Genomic DNA, 19,990 nt, shown 5'->3' with positions numbered 1-19,990 from the left:
ACGGACTGGGAGGAAAGATAGGCCCTGGACAGCTGCGCTGCTAATGCATGCACATTCTGGGTTTGATGTGATCCTAGTTAGTGAGTTCCACACCTAATGCGAGCGCGCAAAGCGCGCGAGAAAAATAGTTTAGCAGATTTGAGCGAAAAATAGTTTTTGGAGTTTTATGTAAAATAAACAGCCGTTTTTTCAATTGACAAAACCATGTCTAGTGAATGTGATGTATTTTTGTCTCTTAATTTTTCAGCCCCATCTTTAAGTTTCTTAGCCTGGTTTTCCATCCTTATATTGTTACTAGCTAGCTTTCGATGTGTCAGTCCCAATGTTGTGTGTGACTATAAGCTACGACAGTGACACCCGAAGTGCGTTCCTTATATCCAGTTTAGGCCTATTCCATAATTTTGTTTCTTATATACTAGTGTAATAATTGGACCAATACGCTGTTCCTATTGGTCCAGAAGACGTTCTCAAAAGTTAATAAATCCGTTTATATACCTCCCGAATGTTCCCAGAGGTAAATGAACGGTTTTATGGACCTAGCAACAAGCGGTTGCCTTGGAGATGTAGCCATTGACCTTAACAACGTAGCATCTGCTCCGCAACAAAGTAGCCTAAGTTGCCTAAAAACCTAAAACAACCAAATATGGTTTCTGCACAGGTCCGCAAACGCCCCGCAATCACTTCGCGTTTTAAAAAAGTATCTGAAGAAGACAGAAGACGAATTGATGTTGCCTTGGAGGTGTAGTGACGTCACCAGTGCAAGTGCAGCTGATTAGTGATGGGAAGTTTGGATCATTTTACTGATTCGATTCTTTGAATCTCGTTCAGTAAAATGAACTAATCTTTTTTCGAGTCATTCGTTCATTTCAACGGGGGGGGGGGGGCTATCCGTCCACTGCAAACACGTATCATATTCTCATGTAGGTTAGTGCATGACATGTGCACCAGCAGATACTATTTTAAAAGAAATTCCTGCATTACATTAAAATAATGTATCATGACAGTTTGTATGATTTGGTCATTTATTATCACACTAGCATTTAATTATCACGGCAAACAATTACACTGCACTAAACTGTAAGTGTAAATGTAAAGTGAAAATAACAAAACCAGTCAGTATGATGACTTGAGCGAATATCATTCACGTCTTACAAAAACAGCGGCCACGCGAAAGGGAATGAGGAAACTGTTTCCTCTACTAAAAAATACAATGCGGGTCACGTGAAAAAAGGATCCAAAGACTCGTAGAAAGACCGAGTCGGGAAATGAACGAATCGTTCGTTTCCTCCAGCTACCAGTACAGAGCCTATGCAGGTCACGTGAAAAATGATCCAAAGACTCGTAGAAAGACCAAGTCGGGAAATGAACGAATCGTTCGTTTCCTCCAGCTACCAGTACAGAGCCTATGCAGGTCACGTGAAAAATGATCCAAAGACTCGTAGAAAGACCGAGTCGGGAAATGAACGAATCGTTCCCTCTAGCGTTTCCTCTAGCTACCACTACAGAGCCTATGCAGGTCACGTGAAAAATGATCCAAAGACTCGTAGAAAAGACCGAGTTGGGAAATGAACGAATCGTTCCCTCTAGCTACCAGTACAGAGCCTATGCAGGTCACGTGAAAAATGATCCAAAGACTCGTACCCGAAGACCGAGTCGGGAAATGAACAAATAATTTCTGTTTACTTGGACGAGCCTATGCAACAGTCCCGATGCGTGGCCACAAGAAAATGAACGAATCACTCTTTGAGAGTGATTCGTTCCTCCCGAGTCCTTGTAAGGATTCGTTCAAAATGAACGAATCGTTCACGAACGACACATCACTACAGCTGATTGCTCTGACAATATGGCGTCTGCTCCAGATTCGACCTGTTTGATTTGTGATCTTCCCACGTATTGTTGTAGTATATAAGAAACCAAATGTTTACTCCTTGACAGGTCTGCAAACGCTTTGTCGCCTCGATTTGTTAAAACGATTTGTTTGTTCGACCTACGGTCTCGGTTAACAAACGTTTTAACAAATCTCGTTTGCAGACCTGTCGAGGAGTAAACATTTGCTGTTTGATTGCTGTCACGGCAGAAAATCCCGCTTGATGTTGGAAATGGAAGAAGGGTTTTCAGTGCTTTAGTGGCGATCTCAGGATAGCCTTCATCCAAAACACCGATAGAGTTGTTGTCTCAAACAGGCTTCATTGAGTGGTAACTATCACTTGTCATGTGTCAAGAGGAAGAGACGCGCATGATACCGCTCAATAAAGCCCACAAACTTGCTAAAAAATGAGTAAACACAGTTTTTTCACAAACGCATTTTTCAGAATAAAACGTCTTTCAGACTTTTTGTGCGGCCCGGTACGAAATGACCCACGGACCGCTACCGGTCCACGGACCGGTGGGCACCGGTTGGGGAACGCTGCTCTAAAGACCCGGCAATTCAATCAATTTCCCGGCACATTTGCAATGTAATGCAATGCAGATGTGCATACCGCCCCCTACCGAACAAGATGGGTAGCTCGGTCAGCAGGGAGCTGAAGAAGAGCGGCTACTGACGTCACTCTGCTGCGCCGCTCAGAATGCTTTTTCGTTCATTTTGCATTTCTGCAAATGCATTTGAATTTGAATTGTGGTCACGATTTTGCCGCCACGTTCTTAAAATGAAAATGCATTTCTGGAAATGCATTTGAATTTGAATTGTGGTCACGATTTTGCAGCCACGTTCTTGAAATGAAAATGCATTTCTGGAAATGCATTTGAATTTGAATTGTGGTCACGATTTTGCAGCCACGTTCTTGAAAATGAAAATGCATTTCTGGAAATGCATTTGAATTTGAATTGTGGTCACGATTTTGCAGCCACGTTCTTGAAAATGCATTTCTGGAAATGCATTTGAATTTTCAAATTTTACATTTCAAATTGAATTTTGGTATCTATTTGCTGGGGCATGTTTTGAAAATTAAATCTCAAATGTCTATTTCTTTTTCATTTTAATTAAGTGAAAGATTGAGCACTCTTGAAGAAAATTAAAATGCAAATAGGATGATTGATTACTAATTTCATTTATGAGTCAAATAATGCAGCCACATTCAAATGCATTTCTGGAAATGCATTTGCATTTTGGTAACGATTTGCTTCCATAATCTCCGCTTTCTTGACATCATAACATGTACAACACAACACAGGCATAAACCAATACGGAACAACAAAGCAATGACACACTTACTTCGTATTCATTGACCAACACGAAGAACAAATGAAACTATAAACTTCCTCACTGTACAAACACAAGGAGCATCTCTCGCTCCCATGTCAATGTCTATCGCTCTCTTCTCACAACGTTGCTATTGGCTCGCTGAGGCATGTCTCTCACGTGCACAGAGGATGCAACATCACGTCTCGCACTCGGCCAAAAGCACGTGTCCAATCCACTCTCTTTTACAAAAATCAAGCTCAACGTACTCGCTTTTTCATAGAATAATCTTTGATTCATTTCGCTGAGTTTGAAACAAATCCGAAATGGGGAAATATGCTCCACAGGTTTAAAATAGCACTGAGGTCAGTGGCAAAGTATTCCATTATATGGTCTCATGGTCAGAGGAGCCAACATTTACAAATTCATTTGGGAAAATCTTACTAAGTACAAAGAGAAATTCAAATAAATGAAGGTACTTCACTGCTGTAAACCATACCAGGCTTTATTTAATGAATAAATACATTAACAAATACTTAAACATAAATAGTCATATTAATGCATTGGAATGCTCATTTAGGATCAGTCTTTATTTAATGAATAAATAAAGTACATAAATAAACAAATAGTCAAATTAATACCTTGGAATGCTCATCTAGGATATGTCAGAAGTTGCTCCAAGATCACTACCAAGGTCCAACCTCGTAGTTACACGTAGTACCTCTACCTCGAGCGCTACCTCTCTATTCTTAACTTTGAAATCTTTTGCTTTCAAAGTTAAGTGATGTACAGAATAATCTCATATAGTAAAGTAAACAGACCTATGTACTATACTACATCCACCATGCTAACTCAGCTCTCCTTGGATCTTACACTGAACACATTATGCTCTGGAACTTTGGGGGGGAACACTGGGGGGAAATTCTTGGTTTAAGGTTCAAATACTGAGTTTCTACTTAGGGCCTAAATAGGGAGGGCAACGACAAGTGACAATCCATGGCTAAGATGGAACTTTTCACAAATATAGTAAGTCTACGTCGGCTACTTTGGTTTCTTCCTTCTTGTCTGAGGTCAGGCTTCCTATTGGAGAAAGGTACTAAGGTAGGCGGGCTGACAAGCTTAGTTGAGACCATAGTGGCTAGCCCCGGGATTCCAGAGACCTGTTAGGGAAAAAATAGGGCACTTTATGCTCAATGCAAAGGTTGCGTGTCTGTGTTTATGAGCGCAAGCTTTGAATGTACTTGCTTGCTTACATACAGTATGTGCATGTATGGTTTGGTGTCTGTGTGGCTTCTCTCACGAGTAGCTTGTGTGCTGCTGGCGTCTCCTGGCACTCCTCATCTTTTCAAAGCGGGCTTCCATCTCCTCCAGCACCTTGGGTGTGTACCTGACCACCAGCTTCACTGAGCCCTGCGCAGCCTTCAGCAGCTCCACCGCCTTCTCATGGTGCTCCCCTTCAACACTCTGAACACATACACACACACACCACAAGGAAAATTTGGCACATGAACAAAGTAATTATTGTTGCAGTTTCAAAGTCAATAGATTTCCAAATCCACACTCGTAAAACTGATTAATTATCATCTTAATCAAATTTGGTCCATACTCTAAGGTTCAGCTAAAGCTGAGGCCACGTTACACACTGTCCAAAGCCAATTAGGTAACGATTTGGGGTCGGGCAGAGTTCTTTCAGTTCAGAGAAGCATTGCTGTAATTGTTGTGGATGTGAATTGCAACCTTGCCGCTCCTAACACCTCAATCTGTAAAGGGAAGTTTCAATTTCCAATGAAAATGTTGTTTGCGACAAATGGGGAACAATTTGGGAGCTTTAAATACTGAAGGATTTTCATTCTCTCATGAAGAGAATGAAAATCTGCAAATATTCTCTTCCCTTTTTTCCATTGTTATTAACTATAAAAAAAAATCATGTAATGTGGCTTTAGGCACGCCATCTTGGCCTGTGAATCAGTCATGTGACTGCTCTTCTTTTCTCATACCACTCCATTAACGGAGAGCAGCTGGTCACCCCTCTTCAGCCCGCCCTGTCTGTCGGCCACGCCTCCAGGGATAACTCTAGAGATGTAGATGGGTGAGTTTTGTTCCTTGCCACCCATGATGTTGAAGCCCAAGCCCTCCTCTGTCTTGGGGAGCTCCACCACTCGTGGGTGAGCGTGGCCCTCGCTGGCCGCAAATGCTGCCACTGTTGCCTGTCGCAGGACAATGAATGGAGGGGTAAATGTACTTAATTATATACTTCAGAATTGTATATTTAGGCGTGACTTTTGGTAAAAGCATTTGCTAAATTAATCAAATTAATGTAAATTAAAATGGAGTGAGTGTGTGCTGTCAATACCTTGGCCGTTGCCTGGGCCCGTACTTCGGGCCCTCCTACAATGTCGAGAGTGTCATAGAGCTGTTCATACACCTGACAGAGAGCAGAAGATAATAAGAAAAGGAAGGATTAAAACAGTCACAATTACTAACACCGCAAAGATGTAGGGCCATGTTAGAACAGTGAGAAAACAGCACATTGCTTCCTCTTTTCCTTGACGTTATCTCTGATCTGCCATTAAAAGATGGGTGTAGTCACATGCTCCAAGTCTAAACCCAGTCGTACCATACCAGTGATTCTTGAAATGCAGTGAGGAAGGAAGGTTGCAATTGTACTGTTTCTGACTTTAAAGAGCATAAGCCTTGTGTTTTGTTTTTCAATGATGATGTTTCAATACCCAACAAAACAGTTTGAGTCTAATTCCGAAATGAATTGATATAAGATGAAGGATACAGAACAGTAGGAAACAGGACACATTACTGCAAAGAACAAGTAAGTAGCAGGCATTGACATCCAGCACAAGGGTAGCCTTTCAGACACAATTAAGGGCATGAGTCATAATGGCTTTTGGGTCATTTAAGTGAGTGAGGTAAGTTGGGCTGGAAGTTTCTTGTCCAGACTTGGCAAAAACACCAGTCATATTATTTGATTCCACACCACGACTTCAGCATCCACAGATTAGTCATAGGACAAACAAGAGCAATATTGGTCGACAGTGGAGGGGTGTGACGGTCTTATTAAGTCAGAACTGAGGTACAGAGTAAAGTGGACATGACAGTTTTTTTCAAATGCGTACACAATTTTTTTTTTTAACTTATCCTCTTTTTTCCAAAACTTAACACACAAATCCAACAACTGCACACACAAAATGCAACATGCCTCGCTTCTCTAACAAAATGAAGCACTGCATTCAAAATATCACAAACACGTCTCAAAAGCACACATTTGTCTCATGTTGCAAACACTTTTGCCATTATATTACATTTTTGGATATATCATATACACAGTTATTCAAAACCTAAAGCTCTTCTTTCATGAGATCCTTTGTAAATTTCTGTACAAGATTGAAAGTAAATGGCAGAGATGATGAAAAATTCATGGTAAACACGAAAACAAGATTGAAACCAAACGTATTTTTTTACTATAAGCATTTGTGGTTGTGAATACAGTATTACACAGTACAAAAGAAAGAGTGTAGTAGGACAGAAACCAAACCTAATTTTGAAAAAGGTGATTGCGGAATGGTGTGTCTGTGTGTGCCATGAACTGTAGCATACAGTAATATATACTATTTTCTACAATATTGTCAGAATGTCTTCTTACAGTCACTGTTTTGTTGCACGGTATGATACAGTAATCCACCAGACTGTGACCAATCATGCAGTGCACTGCAGTCAATGGATGCATGGGTGCTAAAATATATGTTTGCTTATAGTATACCGTGTGTTGTGCTGAAACAGCTATTATGTGTACATTAGAACATGTGTATATTACAGTATATTGTTACATACCTGTTATCTTTTCTACAGTAAAGGTTCAAATTATACCCACCACTGTAAACCAACTCAAATTAGGCTATTTATAGGCCTATTCTAAAGCCATGATTGGTTGGTGTTGAATAAAGCAATGAGTGTTTGCACATGTGAGGAGTTAGTGTAAGGCACTGATGAATTAGTGTGGCATTTTGATTGGTTGTGTTTGAAAAAGGAAATCAAGATGCTTCCTGTTAGAATTTTGTGTGTTACGTGGAGAATTGTGTGTTGTGTTTTGCAAAAAGTGTTTTATGAAATACATTTACATTTAGTCATTTAGCAGACGCTCTTATCCAGAGCGACTTACAGTAAGTACAGGGACATTCCCCCGAGGCAAGTAGGGTGAAGTGCCTTGCCCAAGGACACAACGTCAGTTTGCATGACCGGGAATCGAACTGGCAACCTTCGGATTACTAGCCCGATTCCCTCACCGCTCAGCCATCTGACTCCCATGAAATAGAAAACTGAGTCAAAGGCCCGAAATGTGCGTATGGTTTTGCAGATTTGAGGTGTGGTTCTGGTGTTTGAGTGTCAGGTTTAAGAAATTGTGTGAAAAATAAGGAATTTGTGTGTAAGCATTTGAAAAGAAAATGTAAAGTCAAACACAAGGTTTACTATACTAGCTCCATCAATTCCAAATGATCTGATATTCCAACAGAATTGCTTTTACATGTTGCTTCTTTCTGACAGTATGCCTTTATTAATTTTATTCAACGAGCATATTTTATTCATAAGCTTGTGATAGGTGTGATGCTTGTATAAAATTGCCATTGGCATTTTCCTGGGCTGACACCATTTTTATACATACAAATTTTGTACACCACTAATAACAATCAAACATACTGAAATGTTCTGCAAGGACGGACACTTAAAAAATGTTTGTGACAAAACATTTGGACTAAGTGTAATATGTGAGGAACTGTAGAGATTATTGCAGGTATTCTCCACTTCTACTCACAGTATACCATGGGACAAAATTAGCCTTGTTGCCACATTTCCCCATAGAAAGGGTAGATTGTCATGAATGGAAGTTTGCTTAGCAAAATTGTTCACAGAAATTAGTCATACCTCTCTGATAGCGGCACAGAACTTGCTTTGCAGGACCCTCTGCAAGGCCTGGAGTTTGGGAGGGGGCAGCTCCCCGCTCCTCTGCAGTCGGTCCAGAAGTTCGATCACCCGACATACGTCTGAGAAAGAGGGGTGTGGAGGTTGAATAGTCTGTATAGAGGTGGCACATTTATCAACATTGTTTCTATCATGCAACGTGTGTTAAACTGCTGAATGGAGGTATTTAGAATAACACTTGTTAATCCCCTACAAGTTCCTTTTTGAGGTGATCATATTACAGTGAGGGGTTGTGTATGATAATTGGCCAGGTGCATGTGTAACTTTGAGCGTGAGGAATCCCCAAAATCATAAAAGGATGTACTAAGATAGAAATCAGGGTGTTTAGTTACTCTTTAAACACATGTACACCGACTAGGGGTTCAAATCCCTTCAAAGCCTGGTGCTTTGCTTGCTTGTTTGATTCACCCTCTTGATTTGACTTGAATCTGATTTAGAAGTTCAATCAATTTGGACTGTAGTTTGGAAGATTAATTGAAAACAGGACATTGGTGTATCTTTTGATACCAGCTGTCAGTTATTATTTGTATGATATTGAATACCCATTTGGAACATTGCATGGAGAGCAGAGTGGAAGTGCCTTAGGGTCTGAGCTGAGGCAGACATTGTGGTCCTGGCAAAACCGCAGCTAAATGTTGATTTATCATCGAATTTAAATAAATCATGATCGTAAATTTGATATTGCTCATCCACTTCGACATGTAAGCCTCACGTCCTGCACTAAGCAGGGGGCATAGATCACAAAGCTACTTGTCCTACTATTACACATTATAATTGGAGGTCGAGGCAGGGAGCTTTACTTTGAACCAAAGCAGCAGTGTATAAAAACATGACCCAACAAAACGTGCGATTGTAAGTGTCCTTCGAGTTGCTAATCCGCAAGGGTCGTGTTAACGATAGAGGCACCAAATAAAATATAAATCACTTACACTTAAGATATGCCTCTATAGGTATGTAAATATGACCCTATACATTGGTCGGGTGATGTAGGTCTACTTCGCAGTCTACTTTACCCCTTTCTAGGCAGAGCGGCTCTGTCATCGTCGCCATGTCTGTTTCCTTTCCGGAGTGGTAATAGGATGACATCATTGAGGCCCCGTGTCTGGCACTGCGGTGAAGGGGTTGGACGTTTCACAAGCCGGTCAGGATTGGTGAGCGAAGAGCTGATTTAGGAGGATTTTCTTATAACGATCTGTTATCAGTCAAATCTGACGAGAACGCCCAAAATTTTGAAATGGATAAAACGACAAGTTGCAATATTTTGGTGTTTCGTCTGAGAGCCTAGGAGAAGCGCTTGCATGTCCCGCTGGTAGCGAATGAAGTAAAAACCCACTGCGACTTGCTACGTAACAAAAATAAAAGGATTTGATTCGTCCGCGGTAATTAACTCGCGCTTTTCATTTCCATTGTAAGGGGTTTTATAGTTACTAATACAAACAGAAACACATGCGATTTCAGCAATTATGACACAGGGCATAATTTTAAATTATAAAAAAAAAATCCAATTTATTTCGACAGAATAAAGATCAACAGAACAAATTCCATTCAGGTCAACAGAACAAATTCCATTCAGAAGAACTCACCCTCCATGCTACTTTACTGAAGAAAAAAAAAAGATAAGCAATTTTCCTTTCATTTTAAACAACGGTGTACTTCCATGTCAAGGAATATGGGCCTCATTATGTGATATATGATATTGTGGTAGACAAGGCTTCCTAAAGAAAGACCTTGCATGATAAAATATGACTACAGCCTCACAGAATCATAAAGTTCTACACATTGGTTTAGGAAAAGATGAAGTCTTTTCAATTTAGTCCCCCCCCCCCCCCCCCCCAACACACAAAAGGCAACCAAGATTGAAATCTACACCATTTAACCAATTGACTAATCCAGACAAAATGCATTCGGTGGGACAATACTATGTTGAACTTTCCAGGCAATCAGTTAGACTACAAATTCACAAAGCAGAAAATGGTCATGCCACAGTTGGTTTTGAGCAAGTCCGAAAAAAGGACCTCAGCCACTCTTCTAGCTTTCAAATGAGCAAAGTGTCATTTCTGTGGGAAACCTTGGTTTTATGCGCAAAAAAAGAGTAAAGAGCAGGATCCAATCTAACTTTGAAATGGCCTATACATTCCTATGCCTAGACTGCCCCAGTGGTTGTTACACTATCGAAGCATCAGTCCAAAATAGTATCATTCCAAGAAAAGGGAAAAAAAAAGAAAAGTACAGATTTAAACAAAATACAATAAAAAGACATTGGCCAAGCCAACCCGGCTCTCAGTACTCATCTGCAGGGGGCTCAATCTTGTAGCCATTCTCATTGGAAACATAGCCTTCACCTGACTGCACAGACTCTTGGTCCATCATCATACCATCTTGGCTGTTGTCTTCCAGTTGGGGTGGCGCCTCACCCTCCTCACCATTGCCCATGTCATCCTGGGAACCCATGTCGTCTCTCTGAAGGAGAGATGCATGCCTGTCCTCCCTGCGTTCCCCACCTCCCCTCTCCCTGTCTCCACGGTCTCTCTTGTGCTCCCTGTCTCGTTCCCTATCCCCCCTGCGCCGTTCTCGGTCTCTGTCGCGGTCCTTGTCCCTGTGACTGCGCCTCTTGTCCCGGTCTCGTTCCCTCTCTCTGTCCCGCTCTCTCCCACGCTCCTCACCCACCTCGCCCCCCTCCTCACCACCACTAGGATCCTCCGGCATCCTGTCCCCTCCCTCGCCCATCATGCCTTCTCCCAGGCCCACAACCATTTCCTCCCCATCTCCACCCTTGGGCCTCTCCCTGTCCCTCTTTCGCTCTCTGCTGCGGCTCCTCCTCTTCCTGTCCCTGTCGCGGCTCCTTTCCCTGCTGCGGCTGTCATCTCCTACCCCCCCACGCTCCCTCTCTCTCTCCCTACGCCTGCTGCTGCCTCCGCTGCTGCCATCCTCCACAGGACCCCCTAAGCCTATAGCAGGGACCCTCTCCCTGGAGCGGGAACTGCGGCCACCACGGCGGCGCTCGCGAGAGCGGGACCTCCGTCTCTCGCCACGCTCCTTGTCTCTTTCACGCTCACGGCTGCGCTCTCTCCGGTCGCCAACACCACGCTCGCGCTCTCGTTCCCTGAGGTGGAGAGAAAAGGGAAAGAGATTGTCACTTCCCTATCTGCTTGCAAAATTGCTCAATGCTTATTTTCCAAGTGAGGCCAGTTTTAAAAGAAAAGACAGTTCAATTTAATGGGCCTGGATTGAACATCTGCTTTTGATCCCCTGCTTCCTTCTGAAAAAGATCTGATTTGACAGGAGCACAGGAATCCCCACAGTCACTTATCCAATCATGTCAGACAAGTCATTATCTCAAGAAGCAAGGGCTCAAAGAGTTTCACTGGGACCATGGGTGTCATTGTTCTCTTAGTGTCTCAATGTGTTGCTACTCACCCTCCGATGGGACGGTCGTCGTATCGAGAGGCATCGTCCCGTCCAGAATGCTTGATGTTGACATCGGCCCCACCTCTCCTGGTGCCACCCAGTCCTCCGCCTAATTGGTGACAAAACATTGTCAAGAGATCATTTCCACAGCTATGACAATGCTTTTTTATTATTATCTCAAGACACAGTTCTGTTTCTGTATAGGTGTGCCAGGTCAATTTATATTCCAGCCCAACAGTGCTACACCATCTCTCAGCAGATGACTTCAGTAGACTCACGCTAATCCTTATTCCCCTCCCCATACTAACCTAGCCTTCGAGGGTGCCATCCCTTCACAGTGCGGCCTCTCTCCACATCCACCAGCACCCTCCTGCCGTCAATCTTCTTCCCATCCGCATGTTTGTAGGCAGCTAGAGGGAGGAGGGGGGGAGAATGAAGTGACTGTGGCTTTTTGTGTCACGGTGGCCAAGGAAGCAAGACTCCATGATTATACTGACCAGGAGCAGGTGAAGGCCCAGCGAGCAGCTCTCTGGGTGAAAAAAGCAGCTGGAAGGCACTGTTAACAGACCTCTGCCCTCACCCAAAGAGGGTCTGGTACTACATTAGACTTACACTTGGTATTAAAATAGGATGACAGTCTTGAGGTTTAAAAAAAAAAGTTATAACTGCCCTCCCCATCCAAGAAATGCCAAAAGATGAATTACACCGCTGTAGGTCATTTCAGGCCAAACAGAACAAATAATCTGTACACGCTCAACTAATCTTACATGAACAGCATTTATTATCCAATTTAACAATAACTATACACTGGGGTGAAATCCCCTAGGGCATTATTATGTTGGACCATAAAATTAAATCAGTAACATTAGATTCCTGGTTGTCTTCAAACATGTAAATGTATCTGGGGAAAATGAGACCCAGCTTGGTTCCTGTGGACAACCCACTGGGGCCTGGTCTCAGCGCACACTGAATGGCCACGCAATTTAGCACCATTTAAAAATGTATTGACCGAAGCCACACTTAACCCTTGACTAAAAAAAAATATTTCTGAGTATTAAATTGAGCTTCACTGTAAACATAATTACAGGTTATACAACACTATTTATGGGTTTTAACACCAAAATGATACATTTTTCATCTATTTCAAATTACATGGGATTAATACATTTGGTAATTGCACATTGTCACCATTCACATTCTTTGTGAACATTGTACAGTTGGCAGTAGGCACTTGTGGACAGACCTACCCGCTAGAAATCCCATACAACTTTGAATTAATTCACTTAGGCGGCCATAGACTTCCTAAAACATGTATTAACCTTTAGGGATGCTATTGAAAGTAAGCCAGGGGATCTGCCATCTGCATTTACTTTGCCCACAATATTGCATTGTAGATGTCCTCGCAAGCCCAACAGCCAGACTTAAGTCCATATTTGGGCCCATATAAACACATCCCATTTGAATTGGGTTTCCAAGTTCTAGGTAGAGATACACCCACATGTGAAGCTGCTGTGCATGTTTACTGATGCATTCCAAACTGCAACACCTCTTACCACGGTGAACTACTGGAGGCAACAGGCAGCCACCTCACTCACCACTGCATACCTCACATCATTTAGGTGATAAATTGGAATTCAACAAGACATTATATGGCTTATAAACACGCTGCAGGTGTTTAGGTACGGTATGTGCAGCAACGCAATCTTGGCTTTTTAACACCACTCTTGCTGACTAATACCACACCCACCCCTCCTGGTTAAACCAGAAATAAAACACTACTCACGTGTTGGGTTTTACAGTAAGTTAAAATTTACTTGATAAAAGCCAGTGTACAGGGACTTGCATAACTAGCAAGTCTTCACACACAAACTTCGCCTGTAATACATGCTTATACTGAAGTAGATGGGAACAAACTGGGCTGCCTTACATACAACCCTCGAGTTTTAAGTTAAAATGTCATTTAGTTTCCGTGCTATGAGAATAGTCTTTGTCCTCCTGCATATGTTTTACCTTCAAACTACCTTACCACCGCCTGGATACGCGAGCAGTTTTGGGAGTTCCCATCCGGAGCTTATGGCTTCCAATTGCCAGTCAATACTGGAGTCTCCTTCTGCCAATGCCAGATTCCCACCAGCCTTCAGTCTGAATCTCAAACTCACATGCACACACACACCCCTTTCTGCACAGATACAGTCTTGGGATCCATTTCTCACGACCGAAGAATTCAGTGAGCTCACTGGTCTGCTCAGCAGCGGTCCTCCAGGAAACAGCCCGGAGGAAACCCAGCGGGACTGGCCTTAACTCTACATTCGCATCACCAATTAGCGGGCCTTACCCGAACCCCTCACTTGTATTTCCAATCAAAGAACCCTTCCATTTAACAGAAAATCAAGAGGGCCTTACCGGTACCCCCTTCTTATAGTAAGTAGGTAAAACTATCACAACACTGGGGGCCTTACCGTAACCCCCCATATGCTGGACTTGCTAGGAAGCCTCTGTCCATTAAAATAGCAGGGCCTTACCAAAACCCCTCACTCCTAACCAGATGTTTGTCTTACCCCAAACCTTCACATTCTCTTTAGAAAGCCTTTCTCAAAAGGAGTCACATTACCACAACCCATGAACATCTCAAAACAAGATACTAAATCTAAATCAAATGTGTGAAAATGACGTGTAGTGTATCCTCAAATATATGCATGACTGTATTAATTTCCAATTATTGTTTCCATTTCCAAGACATGCCCAGGTCCATTACCTAGCCGTTTCAGATATGTGGGTGATATAACTGCCACCTCCTCTATCCTTTCAACTTATGGATACGGGTGCAACTCTGCCTTGACCATCTGCTCCTATTTAATCATGAAGTGGGTAAATGTATGAATATGTGGTCTACCAAGATGGTCCAGTCCCCTCGTATGCCTATTATATCAAAGCCAGCTCAGACTAAAGCTTAGCTAACCCTAAAAATGCTAGTGAATCTGTGTCTTCCACTTGTGTATTTAAGTGAAATAAATACACCAGAGGTGGCTTTAATACAAAAGGCGCACACATTGGACACTAATTATATTCTAATGTCCTGGGATGCATTCAATGGTCAAAGCTCAAAGCTCTGTTCTTTACCAATGTGAAATGCAGTCACGAAACAAGCTTCAAAAAATGAGCTTCGCCCATTGAACATGGCTCCTCTTCCCTACGTAGGAGATGGAGGGTGGAAAGAAATCTTACCCATCATACAAACCCATTATACCAACCATATACTGAGCTGTGGTAGTAGGGTGTTGATGTATCATAACCATCATCATCTGCAAGCCAGCTCTGGCCAATAGCCATCACAGATAGGCGGCTGCAGTGGCAATGAGAACAACACACAGTTAATACACTGCATAGCCCGACATACCCCTCAAAGTCAAACCCTCACTTGAGTCATAGCTTCCAAAGGGGTGGGCAACCCTGGTCTGGGAGAAGCCAGCTACTCCCTGGTTGGTCATATGGATGTCCCAGAACCAATTGTCACCAAAAACATTTTATCACTTGAAAAAGCCACCACAACATCCTGTTGCTACATTCGTATTATTACGAAAGTGAATTGGCTGCTTGCCCATGGTTTCTAGAAATGCTGGTTCACCATGACCAGGGTTGAACACCACTGAGGAAAGCTTTTACAACCTAGCAAACAGCATAACAGAACAAGTAAGAGTTTATGAGAGCCCAACTTAACCTTACTATTCTGAATAGGCTTCTGTCGAGGCTTGATGAGCATTGCATGACATCCAGCTTACCATGGTGGTCCAACAGGAACACACACTCACTATGCCCTGTGGCAGGCAAATGCATTCGTATTTGTCTATCAATTTGTGTACATTATTTATATTATGAGTTCATGATAACCCACCCACCTCATTTGACCCCCACTGAAAGGCCCAACTAAAGGTGCCATGGATGAGACCTGCTACACGTGCAGTAAGTGAGCATGCACCACAAATACAAACAACAGACACGTCACTCACTCAACCCAAAGTCCTTTAGTGAACAGGGGAACGACTAGCAAGGTGTCACACAAAAGGAAAGAATCAGGGTTTGTTTAGTTCTATTGCCGTCTTTCCTTCCGATGTGTTCCACCCAAGGCGAACACACAACAGGTTACATTTGAGCTTTTCCTGCTTTCAATGAGAATTCAATCAACTAGGGGCCCTGTCATGTCGGAGGCAATACATCTAACCTTAACAGAAGAGGGTGGTATTCATCTTAGACCTTGGTCACACTAAGACAATGTGGTGCTAATAGGTATTAGCTCAGTAATGGAGCATTTGACTGCAGCTCTAAAGGTTGCAGGTTCAAATCTATCGTCGCTTTGCATGAAACCATCTGCTAAATTAACACATTAGAATTATGTTAAAAGACAGCATGTATACAGGTTGAGCCATTTCTGCAGCATCAAAACCTGTTGTCAATAACCCCACTCTGGGGTTAGAAAATACCTTTCGCAAAGCTTCAGAAATATTTTCAGACCTATTGACATTTTTGACACACCTTTTCTCCCACCATTACATGACGGGGACAAGAAAGGGGAAATTCACTGCTGTCTGACAGTACTCACAGTGCATGTCTCTCTCATGTTCATACTCGATGAAGGCGTAGCCTCGCGGCTTCCCTGTTCTCTTGTTGTAGACAATGTATATCTAGGGGGTGGAAAACAACCGGAGTGAGACTACATAAAGGAATAAAGGGGAAAACAAAATCGACACCAAGGTCTGACTGACACTTACCCGTTTGATGGGCCCGTAGACCTCAAATTCACGACGAAGCTTGGATTCTGTGGTGTCGTAGTTCTGCAAAAATTACAAAGCATTTGATGTACGAAGATGGCACCACACACAAACTCAGTGTGCCAATGACCCATTTAATGGTGACAAATACAGTCAGTCCAGATCTTTTACACACCAGTACACACTGTGCCAAATTAGGGTTATACCAAATGAACTGCTAAAAAGAACCAATCTCTTCATTATTAACTTACCACTCTGGCCACAAAAAGGGTCTTGAAAGCATCCCCTTGTGCATTCGGGTCATTGTGAGGATCCCCTGAAAGGATTAAGCACAGGAAACAATATTCAAGCTACCAGCTCTAATGAACAACAAACACAAGTCAGGTTATCAGTGTAAAACATACAAAGCTTGAGCTCTGTCTCCACAACAGTCTGGCGCCTCTCGATCTTCTCTCTCCTCTGTGAACAAAGCACATTTTTAGACAATAGACAGGTTGCTCTAACAGGCATTAAGTCTCTGTGTTTGCATTTAATTTATTGGTTTATTTTTGTGTCTACACCAACTTTAAATATACAAAATCCAGGCAACAAAAGACAATGAGCATACTCTACCTTTCTCTCCAACCGCTCATCACGAGTCTCTGCCCTAGTGGGTGGAGGTGCGTCTCTTGGGTCCTGGCAGACACAAGACAACATATTTGCATGTAACTCTGAAGATCACACTATAACCCAGTGGAAAACATCTCTTTTAGCTAGTTAAGATTAAACATCGGTTGTACCTCAAAGTGTCTGATGAAGGGCGCAATGCCGCAGTAGGGCTGGTTATGATGTTTCTCGTGAGGAAGTTTCTCCAATTGAGGCAAAAAGGGTATGGGATCCCGCGGCGCAAACAGGGCCAGCAAGTTGGGAGGTAGAAACTGAGTCATCCTTCACCTGTAAAATCAAAATATAGAGCCATTAGCCTAGAATCGAATATCCATACACCACGACAACAGCTTGGGTTAGGATAGTGGCTCAGGTAACCTAATATACGATCCAAGTAGCAGTTGCAGCGGTAGCAGTTCACAAGCTTTACTAACTTGCCATCTAGCTACATTGTTGTACGAACGTGCAAAATGAGCTACAGTATATATATAACATACTAAAAAACACAAATAACAGGTCACATTTTGAATGTTTATAATTCTCACAATATCATAGTTAATTAACTATTTCAGGTTGCTGTGTCGGTATCGAGCTTGGTATTCCTACTAGCTAGCAAGCATTCACATATTAAACAACAGGCCTCGTGCATAAATAGCAATGCTGTTAGCAGCCTAGCATGCCGTACCTCAACTCTTCATTCAATTGCTAAAAACTACGTTAGCCCAAAGCAGGCGACGCAAAATCACAGTCGTTTTCTCTCCCTATCAAAAACAGCCACAATCATTTAAATAACTAAATACCAAAGAAATATTAAACGTTTAACTAGTATGGATGGCTGGAAGCAAACACAGAAGCCAAGCGTATTCTAGTTAAAATGGCGGGCCACCGTACATCGACTACGGCTGGTGATTGGTTGATCCCGCCCCGTGATTTACGACACTTTGCGACAAAAGATGGTGCTTTTATGCAAGTTCTCATTTTATGTCAACCCAGTTATAACCAAGCCCCAGATCTCTGCCCCAAGCCCCCACCCCTCGCCCCTCGGCTTGAAGCAACGGCCCCGGTGGATGTAGGTGGTATTGCATTTCTTGTTAGACTTACGGCTCTTCCGGTCGTTTATATTCTATTAACTCCAGTCAACATTTACAAAACTATCTCCCACAAAATGTTTTGTTCGATTCTCGAACCTGGCTCATACTACTAGCTTTTTCATAGAATAATCTTTTCTGATTTTTGCAAAGTTTGAAACCATTCCGAAATGGGTAAACTAGCACCCCATTTATTTTCTTACGTCAATAAAAGTATGTGTTCATTCATTAAAACCATACATGTGTATTTGAGAACTGTGTAATTTTCATACAATAAATATGTTTTACTGTGATGTTCAACTAGTCTACACCACACTTTGTAATGTTCAGCAAACAGTATAAGGGCGGTAGAATGCTTAAGTGTATGGAAGTATTAAATGACCGCTGATACAGAGTAGTAGCCTACACGACCACTCTGCTTATATAGCTGTCTCTTTCCTTACATTTGTGATATGTATTGTGGATCAGGGGAATACTTGTGGGGACAGTGGGGATGTGCTTGTGCAATATGAAAAGGCAGTGTACCATAACGGGGTTCGGGGGAATGTGTTTGTGCAACAGTCTGTACTGGGCTTCAGGCGGCTTCTCCTCTGGCTCACAATTTCTCCAGCCTTGGAGAAGATTGGAGTCAGGTGGCTGAGCGGTGAGGGAATCGGGCTAGTAATCCGAAGGTTGCCAGTTCGATTCCCGGTCATGCCAACTGACGCTGTGTCCTTGGGCAAGGCACTTCACCCTACTTGCCTCAGGGCAATGTCCCTGTACTTACTGTAAGTCGCTCTGGATAAGAGCGTCTGCTAAATGACTAAATGTAAATGTAAGATCCTCTCACAAGGCACTGAGGATGCTGGTGTGCACAGAAACTGCATGGCATGGCCACTTTAAATAACTGAGGGTAAAGGGCCTTGCGTGTGACCCAGTAGTCCAGAGGGTCCTCCGTCTTGGCCACATTTGGTTCTTTCAAATAACTGTATAGAAAGAAATGTACTTGTATTAATTCTACAGAGAAAAAGCATTGTCATTTAATTCAAACAATTGTAATTCAGCAGCAAACAATAAAATGGGAAATACTATACCCTTGAACCTCCACAGTGGCACTGGCAGTTGGGTTGGTCACCTGCTGTGATCCTACTTCGCAGTCCAGCAGGGCCCAAAGGTTGTCCTCAGCTTCTTGAGCCGAGGTACCCGGTGTCACTGCTGACTCCTGTGGAGCAGAACCTTCTGAGACATCGGCCTCAAAGAAGTGGGCACATTCCCTGGTCAGCCTCACAGTGGCACCCTGTGCACAAGTGGCACTGCAGAACCCCGCTGCTTTGAATCTGGGATCCAGTAGTGTTGCCACAGACAGTGTCGATATCTTCTCCAGGAGAGCGAACTTGTCCAGCAAATTGTGTTTCAAATTCGTAGCAAGTTTGGCACCAACGTTGTGCCTTATCTGGGCACACTGTCCCACTACAGTGTGCTTCAGCATTTTGATTAGTGGGATCACTTTGGATCCAGACACCCTTCTCTCTTCTGACAACTCCACAGTGGCTTGATGGAATGGTTTTAAAACGGCAAGGCACTGTCAGATTGTCTCATAGTCCTCAGCAGTGATGGGACTCAAGTCTGTGCTCAAAGTGGTGAGAGCTGCACCAAGTGGTTCTCTGATATTGTAGAGTCTTTCCAGCATGGCAAAAACACTGTTCCACCTGGTGTCCACCTCCTGGATCATTTTCAGTTCTTTTCTTCCCATATTGACCTGCATTTCCGACAGCTTCTCCTTGGCTTTGGTGCTGGATTTAAAATGACCCACAATTCGGCGTGCCCGAGTGCGGATCTCTTCCAGTTCTGGGGTTTGAGAAAGGGATGTTTTCACAACAAGATTTAGGACATGGGGAAAACAAGTCACATGCCGCACACTGAGCAGGTTTGCA

The 19,990-nt window shown here is 42.9% G+C and overlaps 3 protein-coding genes across 3 annotated transcripts; all 3 read right to left on the bottom strand.

Annotated features, from left to right (window-relative positions):
* Positions 1-3,665: 3,665 nt before the first annotated feature.
* lin7b (lin-7 homolog B (C. elegans)) lies at positions 3,666-9,484 on the bottom strand. The gene is made up of 6 exons (XM_062480001.1): positions 9,184-9,484; positions 8,114-8,232; positions 5,535-5,606; positions 5,179-5,388; positions 4,482-4,645; positions 3,666-4,341 (listed from the first exon to the last, which is right to left on the bottom strand). Exons 1-6 carry the CDS (start codon positions 9,257-9,259, stop codon positions 4,320-4,322), a joined length of 663 nt encoding a protein of 220 aa, XP_062335985.1. The 5' UTR covers positions 9,260-9,484; the 3' UTR covers positions 3,666-4,319.
* A 165-nt stretch (positions 9,485-9,649) lies between these two features.
* Positions 9,650-17,877, bottom strand: snrnp70 (small nuclear ribonucleoprotein 70 (U1)). The gene is made up of 10 exons (XM_062479528.1): positions 17,675-17,877; positions 17,124-17,277; positions 16,957-17,019; positions 16,749-16,803; positions 16,596-16,660; positions 16,345-16,407; positions 16,176-16,257; positions 11,887-11,988; positions 11,588-11,687; positions 9,650-11,273 (listed from the first exon to the last, which is right to left on the bottom strand). Exons 2-10 carry the CDS (start codon positions 17,268-17,270, stop codon positions 10,451-10,453), a joined length of 1,500 nt encoding a protein of 499 aa, XP_062335512.1. The 5' UTR covers positions 17,271-17,277; positions 17,675-17,877; the 3' UTR covers positions 9,650-10,450.
* A 1,002-nt stretch (positions 17,878-18,879) lies between these two features.
* LOC134037135 (E3 SUMO-protein ligase ZBED1-like) lies at positions 18,880-19,980 on the bottom strand. Its single transcript, XM_062482483.1, has 2 exons — positions 19,151-19,980; positions 18,880-19,042 (listed from the first exon to the last, which is right to left on the bottom strand). Exons 1-2 carry the CDS (start codon positions 19,543-19,545, stop codon positions 18,880-18,882), a joined length of 558 nt encoding a protein of 185 aa, XP_062338467.1. The 5' UTR covers positions 19,546-19,980.
* Between the last annotated feature and the right edge of the window lie 10 nt (positions 19,981-19,990).

The sequence above is a fragment of the Osmerus eperlanus genome, chromosome 2, assembly GCF_963692335.1.
Source record: "Osmerus eperlanus chromosome 2, fOsmEpe2.1, whole genome shotgun sequence".
In the NCBI taxonomy this organism is placed as follows: Eukaryota; Metazoa; Chordata; class Actinopteri; order Osmeriformes; family Osmeridae; genus Osmerus; species Osmerus eperlanus.
This window is presented reverse-complemented; position numbering and strand designations above follow the sequence as displayed.